Source organism: Erigeron canadensis, chromosome 6, assembly GCF_010389155.1.
Source record: "Erigeron canadensis isolate Cc75 chromosome 6, C_canadensis_v1, whole genome shotgun sequence".
NCBI lineage: Eukaryota > Viridiplantae > Streptophyta > Magnoliopsida > Asterales > Asteraceae > Erigeron > Erigeron canadensis.
The window spans coordinates 21549558-21571293 of record NC_057766.1 but is presented as its reverse complement, the minus strand read 5'-3'; the positions used below and the strand labels follow the sequence as shown (position 1 = coordinate 21571293).

At 33.8% G+C, this 21736-nt stretch overlaps 1 protein-coding gene across 2 annotated transcripts; it reads left to right on the top strand.

Moving 5' to 3' along the window:
- Nucleotides 1–1250: 1250 nt before the first annotated feature.
- On the top strand, nt 1251–7894 carry LOC122605731. 2 transcript variants are annotated; one of them, XR_006324691.1, is made up of 6 exons: nt 1251–1797; nt 4814–4988; nt 5676–5748; nt 6946–7003; nt 7315–7471; nt 7695–7894. XR_006324691.1 is itself a non-coding variant. In XM_043778689.1 (2 exons), the coding sequence occupies exons 1-2, from the start codon at nt 1380–1382 to the stop codon at nt 4891–4893; spliced, it is 498 nt and encodes a 165-aa protein (XP_043634624.1). In that variant the 5' UTR covers nt 1251–1379; the 3' UTR covers nt 4894–5086. The 2 variants fall into 2 exon arrangements, 1 of the variants encoding a protein (XP_043634624.1); XM_043778689.1 differs by lacking the exons at nt 5676–5748; nt 6946–7003; nt 7315–7471; nt 7695–7894 and having other exon boundaries at nt 4814–5086.
- Nucleotides 7895–21736: the final 13842 nt, after the last annotated feature.

The window sequence follows — 21736 nt, the reverse complement described above, 5'->3', positions numbered from 1 at the left end:
CAATGACAATGCTAGGCTTAGGTTTAACTACATTTTGCTGCCAATTCTCAATTTCTTGACTTGGGGTCTCAACATTTACATTGCCTAAATAATTATTCTCACAGCTTTCTTGACTTGGGCCTTCGACTAAAAGTCTAGTAAAACTCTTTCTAGGCTTAATGAAAGGTTTATTCTTACCCTTAGACTTAAGTTGAACAACTTGTTTAGGCAAATTAGGCAAAGTCTCATTATCTTCTGTTAGGTCTTCAATAACCACACTAGTTTCCCCAGTATACTCCCAATCCCCTATTTTTGATATAGCATGCTCAATGTAAATCTCAATCAATTTAAACTACTTAGTGTAAGAAACCATTTTTATCACATCTCTGTCACAAGCAAATGGTTTCAACCCTACATCTAAATCACTTTTATCTGGTTGTAAATAGTGATAATACATAACCAATCTTGAATCATAACCTAACTTCTTGACATAATGATTAAATTCATGAATAGAAAACTTATCACCATCTATGATATCCACAAATGCCTCATTCCCATTATAATATATCCTTCCTGGAGAAGTTGTGAAGAATCCACCATGGTTGATCTTTATCGAAAATAAATAATCATAACGATCTGAAATTAAAAAAAAAAAACAAAAAAAAGAAGTAAATATACATATACATACATACATACATATAGGTATAACCCATTATCTTGCATATATTAAACGGAAAAAAAAATAATTTAAAAACTCACTGTAAACATTATACAAGTGTTGTTCGTCTTCCTTATCAAAATCTTTAGACCTAAAAGTTGGTTTTCCATCATCATCGAGTATGCTTTTATCATAGAACACCATCGAATTTGGATTTGAGAAACCACAAGGATATTCAATAAGAAAATGGAATGAAATAAGGGTTTTTTTTTGATTTGGGGAATTTTTAGTCGTTTGTTAGGTGAGAGAAAAAGAGAAATATATATAAATATAGGTATATACTGATGGTTTTTGGTGGCTAAATACAAAAATACCCTCACGTGGTACGCACGTGAGAGGGGTAACAGAGGGAGTTAAACAGCGTGTGAATGGAGGGTGGTTTGTTGATACAAAAAAGTTGTTTTAGGGTGATGTACTGATAAAAAAAAGCAAAGGGGCGAAAATTGATATAATGGAAAACGAGACGCTGCTATCATTTTGACCTCTTTAAGGCTTCTTTTTCTAGATATCATTCGATAGGTTTCGTTTTCAGATATCATTCGCTTATCGATTCAGTCCTTTAGTTTGACAAAGTAATAACTAATCGCTTTCCAAGTAAATTCATTCAACTCTATCAGCTCGCTGCCTATAAGAAAACCCACCTCCTTTTACAAATCTATCCAAATTAAAAAGAAAATCAACAATGGGAGATGCTGGTATTCCTGTCACCAATCCGGCTGACGACATAAACCCAGAAACAATCAACTTTAAAAGAATCATCACCACTTTGGCATTTTCGTTCCAATGTGTTCGGAACATATTTAATGAAACACGCCGTATTTTGGTTCGCCAATACCCGCGAGTAGTAGCATATGCTGAACAAGTTGGGGGTGACATATTACCTAGTCCGGCTCTTTGGTGTATCGTCAAATTGTTACTTCCCCTCGTGCAAATAAAGGCGCAATTGCTCTCTGGAACTCCTTCTACAACGCACCATCGCTTTATGATCGTGTGGGCCTCCATTGTCATCTTATATGCCTTATTTTGTGCAGTTGAAACGGCCCTCATATCTTGTTTAGGTTACAACCACACTTCCTTAAGTGTGGTTGTAGCTAGATTGGGTAAGATTAGTTGTTTGTGGATTTTCGCTGCATCTTTGGCTGCTTTACTATATCTCTGACACGACAAATCATTCATCTTGTTAGGCATATGGAGCCATGTAGAATATGTTATTGTTTATGCCTTTAGTTAAGAAAGATGCATGTTTCACATGTAAGTCTTGATGTATTAATATATAAGTGTCCAGTTTTGATTTTTCAAGAGGTTAATTACGCTAATGTACTGATTTACTGGCCTTTTCAGGGAGAATTAACTAAAGAAATAATGAATGTCGTTTAGGGTTGTTTTCAGCACCTTTTAGTTAATATTGCCTACTCTGTGGTTAGCTTGTGCGGAATAGTATAAGGTTGAACCTTTAGTCACTACATGACTCTCATATATACTCAAATGATTGTGTGATCTGGAAGTACTTATATAAGACGGATTATAATGGTCTAATAGCCGGGTTCCTTATTCGTCAATCCCTGAAGACTCTTACTTATTGGAGAAAGGAAAGGATCAAAGATGTAAATTAAGTTCATATATGCTTTGTATTCATAAATTGTTGATTTGGAGGAGTTATGTAACAAGTGACTGGCCTTCACTGTATCTGGACCAAATGAGATGTTTTGTTATTTTTTACTAGAAGGGTAAATGCGTAATGCAGCAGCGGTGGCAGTGACGGCGATCTGGTGGCAGCCACTAGTGGTGATGGCGGTGGTGTAGGTTGATGTAAATGTGATTTGATGTAAAAGTAGTAATGGAGATATCTTAGAAATAAGGGACTAGTGGTGTAAATTAGTTCATTAAGGGCAATTGGGTAATTTCGCATATTCCTTTTTTCTAACTTTTCAAAATGAGGTTAGAATTTCTATAAGGTAGTAAATAGGATAATTAAACTACTTATGCCATCAATTTGGTGGTTTGTTAAAAAAAAAAAAATTGCCCTTAACGTTTCAGGGAACAAAGAACCAAAAAAGAAGCTACCGTGCTACATATGAGTCACCTCAATTTATGATTATTACTTGGAGGGTATGGATGTTGGTATGCGCTGGATGACTTTTCACAATCTGTATACAATGCTTAATTTGAAAAAAAAAAAGAGGGGGGGGGGGTGATGTGTCATATTTTATACAATTTTCCACGTGATTTTAGGACCAATTATTCATTATTTTTATAGTTTTATATCCAATTTTCGATGCTTTGAGGGTGTGTTAAGTTTTTTCATGTTGGAAATTGATTAGACGAATGAATTGGTTGATTTTGATGACTTATGGAAGAAACAGGAGAAGGTTTCGGTTGAAATCAAACGAAAGACGAAGAAAACGAAATCTGGAAGTTGTAACGGGCGTTATATAGTGATTTTGGGTTTCACCTGTAACTTGCAGTTACTGTACTAATGGGCAGTTACTGGAGTAACGGCCGTTACAAGGAAGAAGTAAACTAACGGCCGTACACGCTGTTTTTGTATACATAGACGATTAGGGTTCAGTTTTTGAGGACGAATTTTTGCATAAAAGTTTTTTAATTTTCTCATAGTTCTAAGCTTTTGGAGCAAACAAGTTGTCAGGGTTTTATCTCTTTTCAGCTTTGGATTATAATCATCATTGACGATTCGGCCACAAAACCCCCCTTTTAATCTGAATCACTTTATTGTAACATTTGCTTAATAAGTCCTTGTGTTCGACCTCGGTTTACCAAGTCAACTATATTGCATACGAACGGGTTCACTGCCCGTAAGTGTGTAGTAGTCAGTAGCTAGGTATTTCGTGTTTATAAATTTAAGACTAGAAAATACACATCGGGGGGGTTGAGGAGACATAACATCGAATGCTCCAAAGGAGTTGTCATGGTAGAGGACGTGGACCAGGTTTGAAGGCATGCGGGGAGAGAATGTTACGTAGACTTTTATTTAGACTTTTGATTTCTTCGACCTTTGTAGTGGTTTGGCCACAATAAGAAGTAGGCCTAAACTGAGAGGGGAGGTTATTCTTTTGCCGCATTTGGCCGGAGGGCCTTTTGGAAGCAGTCTCTTTACCTCTGGGTAGAGGCAAGACTGTTTACACCTCACCTCCCCATACCCCGCATAGGGATTGGGTTCCATTGTTGTTAGATTTTGTAGTTTGCCACAGGATTTGACTTGTTAAGTTAGTGATGATTTTGCCATTTGGTTGTGAGATACAAAGGGCTTTGAGTGTCTGCCATATCAACATTGACATTTACCTTAGTTCTAGTCATTTTTGATACTATTAAGAGGGTTAAACTGTCTTAGGTTTTCAGTTTTACACATTTAGCTTATAAAGTTTCATTTGGTTATGTGTATTGCCGTACCGATAACGGGGGATATTGGATTGTCCGTAAAGGACAATTGCAGTTTGGATGTCGTAGTATTTATGACGTCCACCCATTTGCTTTGGGCGTACTGGTGAACCATATAACCCTCTTGGCAGTCTGCTAACCGAACCGCAAACCAAGATTAGTTGCATTGTATACTAGTGTTTTTCATAAGTCATTGGTCTTGCTAGTGTTGGCTTTAGACTTGTGCTAATTAAGTTTTGTATTTAGAACTTTTACCTGTAGTCAGGTAACATCTCGATTTATGTCAGAAATTTCCATTAGTTATATTTGTATTGACTACATCCCTCCATAGCAACAAACCCAATGACCATAAACCTTTCCTGTCATAGAGAAATTATATTTCCTCAAGATTCTCAGTTTTGTGTGGATTAGGATCACTTATCTGGGATTTCAAGATGTATCATTGAAATTTAACTTGTCATAAAACATGAATCGTTATTATTGAAAAGAGCATTTTCCGTATCTCTAAAAGACACTTATATGCTAATGCCAGTTGATCTGTAGTTCCCTTTCGTTTGATATATGTTCTGCTTTCATACACCATTCACTCTTTGAATTAACATACACTGGTTATGGCCTGATAACTGTTTCTTTCACTATACTTTTGACTGAATTATTTTCTCTTGCTATATTATATGTCTCTTATATAATCCTGTTTGTTATTTTTGTATGTTATTACAGAAGTCAAGTTTCTCGGAATTGGGCAACTGTATATTGACACCCATATCACTATCAAGCACCATTTCACTAAATCTATTTGAAGAAGAGCGGAGGGTGCAACGGCATTCCATAAATACTATTTCGGTTCAAAAAATTCCAACATGGAATCACAAATCCTTTTCATGCAATTCAGAAGGTAATAAGAATTTCATTGTCTTTTGTTTCTGAACTTTTAGGGTTAGCTATGCTTGTAAGCCTGCTTGTACCAGAAAGATCTATCTGTAATTCTGTATACATGACAATAATATTCACCCTGCTGTGTGGATTTTTTTTTCTTTTTTAATTTGATATTAGGAAATCATTTAATTTACTGCATAGAAATTATTCTTTTAATATTGGCCGATCCTAGTCTTGGAGATTAGTATGTGGAACAATTCTAAATGATTGGTCTCCAAACAGGAGTTTATATTCTTTTTCTCTTTTAAAAACCAGTCATAACAACTAAAAGAGTTTATTTCTTTTGTGAGCCACAAATTTTTTACTGCTGATTTGGCATTGAATTGCGATATTCTTCCGTTACTACCTGATGTGGCCATGAACCCATAAGCTGCTCAAACTTCCTTAATGCTCCTTATAACTCCGATTTTTGCTTTGTATGTGGAGTTGCCTCCTGTAAGCTTTATTAGTTACTTGGTTAGTTACTTGGTTGATCCTATTGGTGCTAGCACCGGAACAGATTTAAGATGGGAAGTGTTGAATTGATTTGGATAAAGTGTGATGCAATTATCTGGAAACATTACTTATGATGCATGCCTTTAGCGCTTATGAGTTAGCTTAGTTTCTTTATCAAAATGTCTGTATTTTGATCCGAACTCTTCTACAGTTATCTTTTCAGCATGATCACCACTCACCTAGAATAATACCATTGGTAGGACGTGTTCAACGTTATCCAGGATGTAAGTGTTCCTCAGAACCTTAAATTTTAATATTTGAAAGTGCATTGCAATTGTATCCACCCTTATAACAACATTTCCGTTCAGTGTTGTGATGGAAAAGTCACTCTTGCCCATGAGCCTGTTCTTTAACGATTTTTAAAATCAATATCTAATGATCAGATTGTTGGAATATGATCACGTAAAATGAACGTATGTCCGAAAAGTATTTAAGCCTACGGGGTCACACCTCAACGTAAATGTAACTATAAATTGATTAATATATTAAATGTAATTTATTAATTAATTTGATCACGAAAAACTAACGGAGGTTCATTAAAAGAGTTAAAAGTTAACGGTACTTAACTAACGGACTTAACGGAGAAGAGTTGGAATTAGGAAACAATTAGGAAACCCCTCTAGAATGTTCTAGGGGGGGGGGGGGGGGGTCGAACTAAGGGTCCCAAAACCCTAAGACTTGGCCATTAAGTTTCCTAAGCCTATAAATAGAAGCCTAGGTTAATTGTTTTTCACACACAATTAATTAGGTTTTCTAAAACCCTAAAAATCTCTTCTCTCTCCCTCCCTCTTGGTTCGTTCGACCACCACAAGGAAAAAAGGGTTTTTGGTTTTTGTTTGGGTCGAAATTATTAGCTAGAAACAAAGGGTTGTTCGGTTCGTGATCAAGTACTAGCATACATACGTTCCAACGTTGACTGTGCAATCGTAGAGAGGTTAGTTTAAACCTTGTTCTTGTTTTAATCTCTCCATTATAAGGTACATCTTCTATACTTTGGTTAATTAATTAAACTACATAGATCTTATCTTCCGTTGCGTGCTTTATGATTTGTTGTGATAAATAGTTATATAACCCAACACATATACGCATGCACTATCTCTTATATATTCAAATATCTGCGTTTACTATATGCATTGTCACAATAGGTTAGTTATTGACATTTAAGGAGCACTGCTTGTGAGAAATAAATACCTTATATTCACATGGCAGACTGTAGGAAGGAAATTCTTGTTGCGAGTATCATATCTTAAAATCTAAAATGAGGTTAGTTACACCACATAGATGACTGATAGCGAACTAGCAAAAATTGATGAGTATGCATTTTATTACACATATCTCATTGCCACTAATGTCATATGTTTCAATGTCATGTCACTTGTGAAGCTTACTCACATGGACTTCGTGCTATGCTTCTTTTACAGGTGATCAATGATTTATTTGATTCAACCGGACAGAATTTGTGTTCGAGAAGATCCACAGGTTTCTGCAGTAACTTATACATTTTATTTATTTGTGTTTTGTATTTTTTCATTTGTTGTTTGTTTGAACTCTTTGTTTCTTCGTAATTTGTTACTTGGGCTACTTGATTGCCCCATGAGTTTCCCACTTCCCAGTGCATTGTGTAACAATCAGTTTTTTAGATTTTGATGCTCCAAAAATCAGACAGAAATAGCTTAAATAATTGATATTAGATGGATGTTTATTTGATTATGATTGGATTCAGATCTTTTATTTTTTAAAAAGTCAGCAGTGTATTAAAGTTTAGTATTTCTCTCTGCCTGTTTAATCAGTAACAAGACAAAAGAGATGCTGAAGCAGAAAATAGGAAACAACAAGGAAAGGCACACCCCAAGGGCCCTGGAGGTGGTAGGAACGCTAGTAAACCAGCCCAAAAGCTTGCTGCCAAGAAAGCCACTATCACAGCAGTTGCTTAACCAATGGAAACCGGTATTAAATGAGAACATCTTTGTTCCATCCCGCCATTTTTATTTGTTAAAACATGTGTGTTCTTGGCACAGTAAGGGCAGGTTAACTATTGCGAAGTTGTATGCATTAAAGTTGACTTTGATCATTTCAACGCACTTGACCCCCTTTCATCTCATTAAACTTTGATCACTTTCAATGTATTTGTTCTTAGTTTTAGTGTATACTTTTTTTATGTTGGCTTCAGATGATGCTCCTGCTGCGCGCAAAGAAAGGAAGAGCCCAAGCAGCAGTCCCAAAGAAAGCTCCTGCTAAAAGTAAGGCAGGCAAATACTGGTTTTATTAATACAAGATTATGCAATTGGTAACAACTTATTATAATAACTTATTTAGACTGTTTATGAGAGAAGCTACTTTGGTCGATGAAGACTGCACTATATATTGTTAAAGTGTGACTTGGAATTATATGGTGAACTAAATGCATTTATGACCTGACTCGGTGTTTGTGATAATTACCGGACCTTGGATATGTAGACCGAGGGTCAAGCCGTACACAATGGATGGCAGGTTTGGTGGGTTTATATATATAGGACCGCCTAATCGTATAAAGCTTTATGGTTATAGATATCAAGATATGGTAGCTACTGTTCCATGTAATACGCCATAAATTAGTGAATTGGCTCTTGCCAGTTTCCCGTGGAAAGTCATCGCTTCCCAATCCCATTACCTGTATTTGTTTCTGTATGAGGTAGAAAATCCGGTTGGGAGGCCGAGTTCCGTCCCAGCAGTAAGGGTGCAGCTTATTTAACTGCGTTTTACCGAAAATATTATATGTGAATTCAATTGTTAATCTGAATTTGATAGGGTTGGATTGGTTACCTTCTTGAGTAGTTGAGCTATATGTGCATTATATTTTCTCTCAATCAGTTCACTTCCTTTTTCTTCAATAACTGAAGGACATGTCATTTGTCTGGTAATTTTTAGGTCTTCTACAAAGGACTATATACTTAATGTTAGCATCTAGAAGGATTGGAAATGTGTGATTGAATGCTTAATGAGAGACCAAGTTTTGGTAAACTACCGATACACTTTCGTTTTTGAGTCTGACCTTTTGGACGTTTCTTTTCTAAGTATATCATATTGATAGCCTAAATTGTATTGCAGCCTCTCAACCTGTTCACAGCCTTCCTTTTATTTACAAGTCACTCAGTGTCCTATTTTGATGAAACAAGTAGCTTCATTTCCAATATAGATTTTTTGCGTGTAACTAAATTTGCTCTTTTGTTTGATTCTTATTGTTACACATATATGCATATTTTAGAGAGGATTAGGTGAAATGCTTTAAAGCCTAGGAAGGGACCAAAGATTTCCGGCCCAAACTCTCACATTTCGCAAAATGCCTGCTGCAACTAAAAATCTCACAGGGGTGATTGTCTTCTTACCTTCTTGGAGAGGGAGGTTTTGGCAGGGTATATAAATGTTCAAATCAGGTTAGTTCAGTTTGTTTACGCATGAGCTATTTGATGAAGCAACTGACTCAAGATTTTTAACACTTTCAATATACACAACGTTTTCCTTCAAAGTTGTATTAGAAAAAGTAACTTCTGTGTTTTTGTGACAAGGGATTAATACCTACATTGAACATTAAAACAAGCACTATAATCTCTGAATAATTGACAACAATTAAGTAACAAAGTCCACATTTCTTTTGTATTTGAGAAAACATAAAAAAGTTGGAATTGTGAATAATTGGTTATACTTGGGTGTTGGGTTAATCTTGATGTTTATGGATCAGATGGTTCCGGTCGGGTCAAGCACAAGTCAAAGTCAATTTTTTAGTATGGATGGACATTATCTAGTTAGTTTGCATGGAATATGGTTGTTTATCTAATAGATTTTAATTAGTATGTGTCTTAAGTCTAGTATGTAATTCTAGTATGTTTAGTCGGTTAGTTTGACAATTTATTTAGTATGGTCATGTTTATGCACGTACGGTAAAAGAGTGGCCAGGATATTTAGGCACGTTGGAAGTTTTTATTTTGTGTTCCCACGTTTGTGTTCAAAGGCTATATATAGGCCTTATGATCACATGAATGAATTTATTGAGTTGTAGTTTTCTTTTCTGCAAACTTTATTTGTCTTCTCCATATACATCAAAACACTGAGTGTGTATGCGTTTAGATTGTACAAGGAAACTGGGAATTCTCACGGGAGGTGTTGATGTTGGTTTACTTCACCACCACCACCCCTATCTCTTTAACTTGATTGGCTATTGTACTGATGGGGATAACACATGTTGCTACACGGTCATACTTTTGGAGATCATACTTTTGGAGGTCATACTTTCGCTGTGTTCTTCAGTTTTTGTTTGAAGAGAAAGGAAGGGAACACGAAGGTTTTTTAAAATATTTGTGTTCTTGAGTTTTATTAAAGAGAAGAAGAGAAAAAAAAGGAAAGCAGTTGGAAGGAGAAATCAATACATTTTGGTTATAATTTTTTCCTTCCACTTTTGGGATAATTTGGAAGGAAAGAAAATCTACCCCTTCTCTTCCATTCACCTCTCTTCTCTTTTTTCCCTTTCTTTTAAAAAAAAACTCGAGAACACAGAGTTGGAGATCATAACTGGTAGGAAAGCCGTTGATAATTCTAAAACTGGTGGAGAATAGGATTTGATTACATGGGTAGGGTAACACTCGGATGAGAACACTTTTAAAATAAGAATGGTGAGAACACTTAAAAACATCATTTTGATGCATTAAAAGTCCATAAAGCTAACATAGTGCATAACTAATTATCATTATTTAAGTGTTTAACAACACATTGATCCTTTAAAATAAAAAAAATCACGTTTTTTATTTTGTGTATCCATCTTGGATGCATATTATAAAAATGATGCATCCAACAAAAAACGTTGCGGGGCAACACTATCAGTTTCAGTTTTTTTCGTTTTTGACTCGTTTAAACTTTATCAAATCATTTCTTAACATCCTCCTGAACACTAATCAATCCAACAACATTATTTTGACTCTTATGATCAATCATGTCCCGAAATTTGGAACGTATGGGCGTATATTGATGTGTATGCATGTGTAACTATAGATTGTGATCGTGTGACGAATATTGCTCGCTTGTAGATTAATCTAAACTTGTTGTAGCTGCTCAAGGTGAGTTCGTAGCCCCTTTTCTTTACATGATTTTGGGGTGAAAAGTGTACATCATGCTTCATGGTTTAGTTTGATCGTTATGTGTTCGTTTATGTAAGTAATCAAGGCTATATGACTGTTTGGCTTCATGGTTATATGTTCGTCTGAGTTGTGAATCAAGGTTATATGATTGTTTGGCTAGTTTATCAAGGTTATACGTTCGTTTGAATTGTGAATCAAGGTTATATGATTGTTTGGCTAGTTCATCAAGGTTATATGTTCGTTTGAATTGTGAATCAAGGTTATATGATTGTTTGGCTAGTTCATCAAGGTTATATGTTCGTTTGAATTGTGAATCAAGGTTATGAGGTTAATTAAATGATCCAATCAAGGTTTCAAGGCTTGGTGATTGTTTAACGATCCCAATTTATGAGATCATTTAATGACCCAATCAAGGTTTCAAGGTTGTGTGATCATTTATCGATCCAAATTAAGGTTTCAAGGTTATATGATCATTTAATGATTTAATTATGTTCGTATCAAGGTTAAACGGTTGTTATCCCGACACTTGTTTCTTATGCAATCCTATCAAGGTTATATAAACGGTTGTTATCATCAGAGAGTTCCCACTTCCCTTCAGTGTTTGCCATCATGCATTTATTCTTTTCTTTTTCTTTTTCAAGGGACAAGAGGGCAATTTGTGCCTTAAGCTTCTTATATTTAGCTTTATATTTATCATCAGGCACATTGTAAGTTGGGATAAGGGGACCAGATTGATTGTTCATTTGACTAGACCTGCAATCCTTCATAAAATGACCTTTCTTACCACACTTATAGCAGGTAAGATTGGCCTTGTCCAGAGAGTTGGAGCTGGAAGCATTGTTGGAACCATTGAATCGATTAGATTTGTGCTTAAACCTATTAAAGGTTTTGGCAATCATGGCTACCAGGTCATCATCGTCAGTTTCATCACAACCAACACTGGTCTCAGTGGTTAACCCAGAGTTCAGTAAGTTGCTTAACATCTCCTTCATAGAATGTAACTGGACATTCTCAGAAGAAATTAAGGCAGCACAAGGTTGTCTAGTGAAACTGGTTCCCTTGGAACTTTGAGCATGGTTTATGGCATCCTGTTCAGCCACAAGTCTTGCAGCATTGTTATCCTCTATGAATCTTAAGGCTTCATAGAGTGATTCAAGAGTGTGACTGTACAGGGTTTTACCTTGTCTTAGGACAAGAATCATGTTTTCCCATTTGGATGGAAGAACATCACAGAACTTCTCAAGAAGAATGTCTTTGTCTTTTTCAATACCCAACCCTCTTAACTGATTGATAAGACTAGTAAATCTGGTGTAGGTACCAGTTAGACTTTCATTGGGTAAAGCAAAGAAGGATTCATACTTCTTGTTCAGAGCAACCTTTCTAGTGACAAGGGTATCCTCACCTCCTTCAAACTGAATGACTAATTCATCCCACATTGCCTTGGCACTGGGAAACAACACTAGTGTTGGAATTAAGTCTTCAGGGACAGCAACAAGGATCATGTTTTTCAGTCTAGTATCCAAGTCTACCAGTCTTCAATCCTCATCTGACCAGTGGTCTTCTGGTTTTTCTCTAGACCCTCTTCTTCCAGTTGGATCAAGAAGAGGACTTACCCCAAGAGACATGGGTATATATGGTCTATCCTTAAGGATTTTTAACATATACCTTTCAATTCCACCAAAATGCAGCAGCATTCTAGCCTTCCATGTCCCAAAAGTTTCACCATTCCCATCAATTTTGGGAACATGAGTATTTGAGTAATGGACATGGACATGGTTTGGGGCATTGGGAGGAGGTGGAGGAGGATTGTTATTAGCATTTTGATTAGATATGGTATTGTTAACATTAGTGTTTTCATCATTACCAGGACCATTCTCACCTTCAGTAGTAGACATCTTAGCAGATCTAGGCAATTATGTTAGCCTTCTGCTCTGATACCACTTATAAGTCCCAACTCAAGAGATGGTACTAACTGAAGACATCTCTATGTCAATGGTGAGATTTCTTTACAATATAAACACTGAACTAGAGACGACCAATTACAGTGATTGTATACCAAGTCCTTGAATAGATTACTTAGTAGGTGACAAAGAAAAAGACAATGCAATAAGTAAGTATAACGAAGTAAAATGGTGAGACCAAGTTGTAATTTTCAAATCTATTTTATTTATTAATACTAAATAAAATACAAGGTTGTTGCGGAACCAAGATAATACATAAATGTAAATATCCTAACAACCTATGAAATACAAATGATCTATACTAGGAAATTCTCTTTTAACAATCGAAACACTTAAAGTTGTGAAGTGTTCCCATTTACGATTGAGAGAATATTGCACAAGTACACCAAGAATATTACAAAAGTCTGAATATGCAAAGTTTTATTCTTGTTGTGCAAAGACCTCTATTTATAGACAAAGTTGGCATTGGGAATCCAACTTTGTCGTATAAATATGGTTGATAGCATTTAAGGAAACTAAGTGAGTTCCTTTGAAATGCTTGATAAGGTAAGTCAAGACATTACTTTATCTAACCTGCTTTATGCAATTTTGTACTTTAATCATAGACAAATGATATTGTGTGTATAAAGCTGCATAAAGCAAAAAGGTCTTCCTCGTAAACAGTGTAAAGCATTGTAAAGGCTTTAAACTGATATTCTCCAGTTTCGATCTGAGTGGAATGCCAAATGGGCTTCGCTGCCATTGTCATTCTCTATCTTCCATTTGTTGTCTTTGACGTCAATTGGAATGTCTTCAGTTCTGATCAAATCTCAACTGGAGGAAGTCTTCAGTTGCATAAACTGTACGTTGCAATATATTTCTGGACAAATCTTCTGGTCTCTAGATGCAGCTGGAGACTGGCCAGTTTAGACGAAACTGGTTCTAACAGTATACAATAAAGCCACGTATTCTTTTTCTGTTGGACGATCAAAGGAATATTGGATCGTGCCTTCATCGTACTTGTGGTCCCCAAAACCTGCAGCACGTCATTTTGATCTTCCAATAAGAATATGGACACGCATATGTATATCTGTCACTAACCTTGATTCTAGGAACCTTCCTAGTCACGTCATTTGTCCTTATCAACAAAATCTAGGTTGTCATTCTTCACTTGATTGTCAGACACAGATTGCTCGTTTGCCAAAAGGAAATCTGTCTAAGTGTTCTTCAAGCAGACTGCTAATCCCAAGCTGACTTCCACTATCAGCTTGGTCTTCTATCTTCAATCTTCCTCTTCGACTTGGATTGAATGTTAAGACAATTTGATGCAGCTTGAACAACACTTACTTCCATAAGATTAAACAATTACAAAGCATGAAGCATGATCTGGGTCAGTTACAGATCGCAAGTTGTGTCAGCTTAGTCTGACCCAGATCAGATTACAAGAACTAAAAAGATTACTAAATATTTATATATCAAATTTGTTATCACCAAATTTACAAATAGCATTGGGACTCAACATTATTTATTAAACTCTTTAAATAGATCAATCATTAATTCTTGAACATGATTCATATTATTCCTTTTAAATAAAGATATTTACTTTTGTTCATGATGCATGTTATATAATAATTGTTAACTATTAATTTTCATTGTTTGATGATTCTATCATCTATTATCATTTTAATGCATTTTAATTATAAATTATATTATTAGTGTTTCATTTATGTCAATGTGTTACTCTTCATAAGAATATTAAGTGTTAATTAAATTTAAACTTTAGAATTTTTTTTATTTGTTTTAGCTATTCATTTTGTATCTAATTTGACGTGCTCTTTGTCTATTCATTCATGCATGTTTTTTTTTTCCTGACTACTAAAAATGACTTAAATATTAGATTTTTAAAGAACTGGAACTAAAATTGCATACTACAATATTTTGGTATTTAAATATTGCTCATTGTAAATTTATTAATGTCAATATTAAAAGATTTAAAAAAACAATATAACAACCTCATTTTATGTGACATCTTCATAATTTTTACAATATTTATCAATATATTTATTTAGATAAATTTGAAAGTAAAAATAATATAAATCTTATAAATGTTAGACAATATATATTCAAATGTATATATCCTTTTTATATGTTGGCATGAATAGATTAACAATTTTTGAAATTATACAAGATTTGTGTATTTTCACATTTTCTTAGATAATTTTATTCATAATTGGTTATTATTGTATTAATATTTATGTAAGAAAATGTTGTCCTCACATTCACATCTAAAATTTCATGTTGTATTAATATATTAACCCATCGTTTAACATATTTTCAATCATTTTTAATTGTATTGGTGTCCAATGTTTTGACTTCTGAATATATTAACCCATCTTCAACTAGCAAAGAACATGTTGTACTACTAATATGAAATTTCTCAATATTAGGGTTTGCTATTCTAACTTAATTCTTTATTATTTATTAATATTGTAGCTCAAAAAAATTATTTAAAATTAGTATACCATTTCGACATAAGGCAAATTGGAATTTTTTTAGTTTCATGGTTGCTATGTATTTTATTTAAAAGTATGTTATAATAAATGCCTACATATAGATTATTCTTCTTATATTCCATTAACCATATTCTAATTAGCCGCATATTGTACGGGTAAAAGACTTAATATAACTAATAAAATACTAATATATCATGATATTGTATATTGACAAATTGTAAATAAAATATTTAAGCTCAATAAGAGTTTGAAATTGTGTGATTTGTAAAATCTTGTATTTAAACAACTAATGACAAAAGGATTATATGGATAAATACTTCAACTTTTTTTCCTCAACATTGTTAGATAAGTTTTTTTCTTTATTTATTATTTTTTATAATATTTTTAATGTTAGCTTAAGATCATCATCTTCTTGAATTAACTTGTCATTTAACTAGCAATTACATAAATCATATAAACTTTAATGTTTTTTCGCAAAAGTTTTGTTAATTGCGAAATTGTTTCAAATACATTATGTCAAAATCACACAAAACCAAGTTTTTTTTTTTTGACAATGAGATAAAAGCTATCTATTACAAAATCATAAAAAAAATCGTAAATTGAATGACAATTATTTTTAGGCAAAGATATAAAAAATCTTTAAAGAAAAAGTTAGACTTTATTTATTAATTAAAATCACAACCGCAATACAATATCAGTCGATTTCTTAAAGTTTATATGCTTTTAAGTAACAAATATTATATTTAAAATGATGGTCTTATATAAAGGATTTTAACATTGTGAAAAACTTGCTTCAAATTGATAAATTATCATCAAGAATACATGATGCGACCACTTAAAGTTTAGATGAGATTTTTCTAGTGTATATAAGGTAGGAAAACAAATTATTAATAATTGTTAACGTATACATTATAAACTTTTAGCCAACTTAATTCACCTATACTTTTGAATAGTCGCACATCGTGCGGATCAAAAATCTAGTATATATATATATATATCTTTATAATTAATAAAAGACAATTGTCTTTCTAAAGTATTTCTAGAAATAATATGATGTGGCAAGTCTACATTTTTTTTTTAAAAAATCTTTATTATAATTATGATGTCATAAATAATTTATAATATTTTTAATTAAAAATAGCTCACTAAATGCTTATTTAAAGTTTATAATTTTTTATTACAAACAAAGAAATTTTTTTATATAGTATAATATCCTTTTTATGTTTTGTTAATGCAATAGGTATTTTAATTTATAAATTATTGTATTATTCAATTTACTATCTCCATATCGATTTATAATATATTTATAACAAAAATTAAATGCATATTTTTTAGTTTTATAATTTTTTATTAAAAGGCCCGAGTTGAACCCTGGTAAATCCGCTAGTATATATATTAAAACAGGATTGTAGCATTCTTGATGTGACACATGGCGTTTCTTTGAACGACACGTGTTCCATTAAAACTATAAGTTCAGTTTCCTAATATTTAATATAAGTTATATTTATCAACTAACTATATTTAATGTTTTTAATATTTAATGATTTTATTTTCTATATATACGTTTCAAAAAATAAAAAAAAGGTACCATCCACTTTTTTAATATCAAAACAACAAAGATATTATTTATTTGGGCAAAAATCATATTTCCCCTATGTAGTTAATAGCGACGCTATAACAGTGCTATAGCGGACATAAAAAAATAGTAGTGAAAATAGCGGTCAAAATAGCAGTTCCGCTATTATCGGCGCTATTTACCGTTATTACTCCGCTATTTTGAATTTTAAATAGCAATGATATCGCCACTATTCAAGGTTTTGTTCATAGTAACATATTTCAAGGCTTAAAAAAGTTTTAAAATAGCATATCTGATTTGGAAAAGAAAGATTTCACCAGATCTAGAGGTAGAAGAAGATCTAAAGGTAGAAGATGAAGATTGGAGTAGAAGCATCACAAAAAATCGTGACTTGTGATATATTAGGGTTTTTTTTGTTTTTAAATAACCTTTTAGTTAATTACATAACATCCCTTGGACTTTTATTTTTTCATGTTTGACTAGAACCACCCTTCAAAAATTGACAAGACTTGTGACATATTTATTAAATATATAATTAAGTGTTAAGTATTATATATATAGATATTGCATAATATTTGAGTTACCGCTATACCACCGCTATAATCAATATATCAAATATCAAAACCTTGACTGCTATACCGTTATTTTAGTGATTAACTACTTAGTATTTCCCCTCCTAAACCCCATAAATATCATATATATATACCTAAATTACAAGTTTTCAATACATAATGTACAATGGTCTTAAAGCAAGATTTGCGTAAATATGATATTTCATGCTTTAGGAGGGGTATATATGAAATAACTCTTATTATTATTTTATTAATTTTAGATTAAGTACCTAATTTAGTTTTAAGGAATTAAATGAAAATTTATTATTATTGTCATTAAAAATTTCTTATTAGATTTATATGAGGATAGCACATGGAAGTATGGTGTTTCTTTAATTATATAATTATTAAATTAAATTCGAAAAACATGAAATTGATATCTATCTCTATCGATGAGTTTATCTTTTTTTTTTTTTATAACCTTAGATATATAATTTAATTGTTAAATTATTTTTACTGATAGTTGGTAGGATCAAATGGACTATTTTCGTCATTATTATTTTTTTTTATTCTAATAAAAATCTAAATAAGTGAAATTTAATTTTACTTAATATTTAACTATTTATCTATCTATTAATGTTACTAAACGTGATTGAAATTTTTAAAACTAATACGAACTATGTTTCACCATTGTAAGTTAGATTAAGATGATATCATCACCAATGCCAAAAGTAATATTAGATCTTAACTAATACTTATGATACATGTATATTACCATTAGACTACCATTTGAGAGACCAAGTACACGTGATCGGGTATGTTTAAATATTATTATCTTTACACACAAAAATCAATATATATTACGATATATATATATATATAATCCGTACATCGGGTATATAAAACAAATGCATATTGATGCATCATGATGCATTTTTACAAACTATATAAAACTTTAATAACATTGATGCACTGTGATGCACATCAATAATTATATAAACTTTACTATCACAATCTAAACAAAAAATAATTATATTAAACTTTACTATCAGTTTGGTTGAAACTAAACGTTAATTTGAACTTTTTGGTATTAATTCTTAACTTGGGTATGTCATGATATAGTGGGAATACTCATGTTAAAGATGGTTAAAGATTGATACCATATAATTTTTTATTATTTTTTTATTTTTTTGAAAAGTTAAAGATTGATACCATATCATTTTACAAAATACCAATGTTACGGAATCAAAGGTATATATGTATATATCAGTTTCACTAATTGATACCAATTGCTCAATTGCTCGATCTGAGTCAGAGGTATAAATATAAATATCAATATAAATATATGTATCTGCAGCTAATGTTTGTTTATTGTGTCGTTAATTGTGCAGATGAGGAGGAGACAAACAGGTGCGAATTTAACCTCAGTTTATGGCCGGTTTCCATTAAGCCGGCAACAAAGGTTGGAAATGGATAATATGGCGGCTATTGATTCACAATATGGGCAAGAACCACCCAAGCTACCTTCTCTAGATCTACTTACTGGTAATTACTAGTATATATCTGCTATCCATTGCTCGTTTGCTGCTGTTTAAAGTCATATTAAAAAATTAAAGAAGGCGCAATTCGATCCTTTCAACTTGAACTCTCTCCAGATTTACCACTGGTTGATATACAGATGATTAATTTCCACTAGTCTTTCATTAAATGTAGAAAATTTGAATGTTTTGCAATATACAGTAGTAATTACAAATTTTAAATATCACAAATTTTAGGGTTGTGTATCTTTTGACACATTCCATGGTGCCTGTAACAACACCCAATACACTTTTTTTTCTCTAAAGGCAGAACGGATAAATGGTTAACCCCTTCAACTTTGATGTGTTCACGCCGGGTTCAAATATGGGCAATGCCCTAAAGGGTTTGCTCTCTCATGCGTAGATGAGTATAACATTGCTAAGGCCCCCTCACCACATTTGCATGTGGCAAGATTTGAACTCATGACCCTCTAGGGAGAAACCACAAAATGGAAAACTCCCTAACCATTAGGCTATCACCCTAATGGCAACACCTTATACACTTTTAGTAGCCAATTCTTTTATAGAATGATTGACATCGGAGTCTTTCAATGATGACTTGATTTAGGAGACCCAGGTTAAAGTCTAAGCAAGCACCGGGTTTTATTATTAATGGGTTGATGTGTTTTCCTACGATCGTGAGACTAACGGGTTTGGGCTCCGCCCGACTAGCTTGGGGCAACTAGCGGTAGCCTTTAGCCATTGGGTTACCCCCAATGGAGTTCGGGTTATAAAATGTTTAGTTGGCCGTTAAAAAAAAAGGGATACATCTAATATGATGGATGAAGTAATTTTTTTAGTCGCATAAATTTTGAAGTTTTTAAATCTTTGAAAAATTCTTATCGCTTAAATTTAATTAATTAAGTAAACCGTATAACTATGTATATCACTTATTAAAGCATGTACTCCTTTTTTCTCAATTAAGGAACTGATATACCTAATTTGTCTATACAATCTTCTTAATTGTTTTAAACATCTCTAACGGAGGTTCGAGTAGCTATTCATAAGTGTTGGGTGAATGAGAGGGGTTAGGAATGTGTTTAGAAGGTTTAAAATGAAGTTTGAACTGCTACTGGACCTCTGAGCGGTGCTGGTAAAGGCTTGAGCGGCGTTGGAATTTTTCTGTCGCTACTGGACTAGCCAGCGGCGCTGTTAAATGGCCCATCGGCGTTGGTGGGTCCTGAATGACGAAATCTTCTCAAAATCAAAGTTGTAGCCCTTCCTCTCCCGGTTCTGTGGCCTGGTCACTCGTCGAAAACGGACATCGAATGAAAAAGTTATGGCCAAAATACCAAGACTAGGCCATATACTCCATGTGAACCCTTTTTTCTCCGTCTTCATTGTTGAATCTTGAACCTATGCTTCTCCAAACCATCACTACACCTCTTTGAGCTCGTGTAACCTTTATCGTTGATGTTCTTCTCCTCACCACTTGCAAAGCTCGTGATTAACCTTTCGTCTGCACATCTAAATCAAAATATCAAAATTGAAAAGACAAAACAAAAATGAAAAACACGTACTTGCTTGTTCAACCGAAATAGAACAAGAAGCAATATTATTATTAAACAAAATAACCTAATGCATGAAAAATAAAACACATACATGGGTTGCCTCCCAAGAAGCGCTAAAATTACCGAATCTTCAGCCGGACTCATTCCCCATCTTACCATGGCGGGGTCTTAAACGCCCCCACACTTAGAGTGTCAAGCGGTCTACGCGAATAAGGTGAATAAAATGTGAATCTAAACTTAACCATTACGCAAAGCATTTCCTTCACCTTAACAAAAATCACTTTTAAGATGTCAAAACCATTTGTATTCTTTTCAAATCTCCTCTCAAAAATCCACCCTCTCATGCGAACATACAAAATTTTGAAAATTCCGTTGTGACACGGTATTTTCAAGTAAATCATTTTAAAGTTCATGTTCGTTGGTTTGAAAGGGTTGGAAGCCAAAGGGTCCGAGGCTAGTTTCAAAAACAAATAGTGCATGAAATTACTACTAGCCCTAATGGTACTTAACTTAATGCAATTAAAACTTGAATAATAATGAGTTAGAGTAAAAGAGTTCCCTGAATAACCCGACTTGGGTTGCAAATCATCTTGACTCCTATCCTCGCATTCCTCCACTTCGAGAGCCGTATCCTGCTTATCCGGCTCCTTCTTCAGTGCCATGATCTTCTTGAAAAAATTTAGCGGCTTGTGCATTTCTGCAAACAAATCAAAGGAAAGCATTTGAGCATATAATAAATCAAATAAGTTCGAATGCTTACCTGTTTCACGCTCCGTTTGTTGTAGAAAAATGATCCGGATCTGATCGAGCTTCCATTCTGGAGTCAAAACAAACTTAGAACGCGAATGCATCTGAAACGGGGCTGCCAGCGGCGCTGGCTGGGCTGTCCAGCGGCGCTGGATGCTGATCTGTGGCCACGAGCGGCGTTGGTGGTCTCCCCAGCGGCGCTGGTTGATGTCCAGGAGCCATGAGCGGCGCTCCCCAGGTGTGGGAGCGGCGCTGCTTCTATCTGGGCCACGTTTCGGTTCTTTAATCTTTTTCTTGATTTTTAATCCTTCAATCTTCGGTACCTGCCAACTATTCTCAGGTATAAATGTAAAATCGAGATAGGGTTTAGAAAACTTACCTGAATAAGTGAACATATGATTCACTTTGTCTCGTGTCGGTGGGATTATAGACTCCCCCACACTTAAAGTGTTGGGTGGTCTACGTTTGAAAGGTGAGAAGTCCTCACATTCGACATGACATGTGACTAGATTTTCAACTTTTGTATCTCCTACGGGTGGTTGGGTAGCATGCGTCATTGTCTTCCCATGATGAGGTGAAGGAATGGCAAGTCCCTCATTCTTGGTTGGAGTTTCTTCACCTATTTCCTCTTTTCCGGTAACTCCTTTGCTCGATTCTGCTGCAAGTAGATTGATTTCGCGTTTGTAACA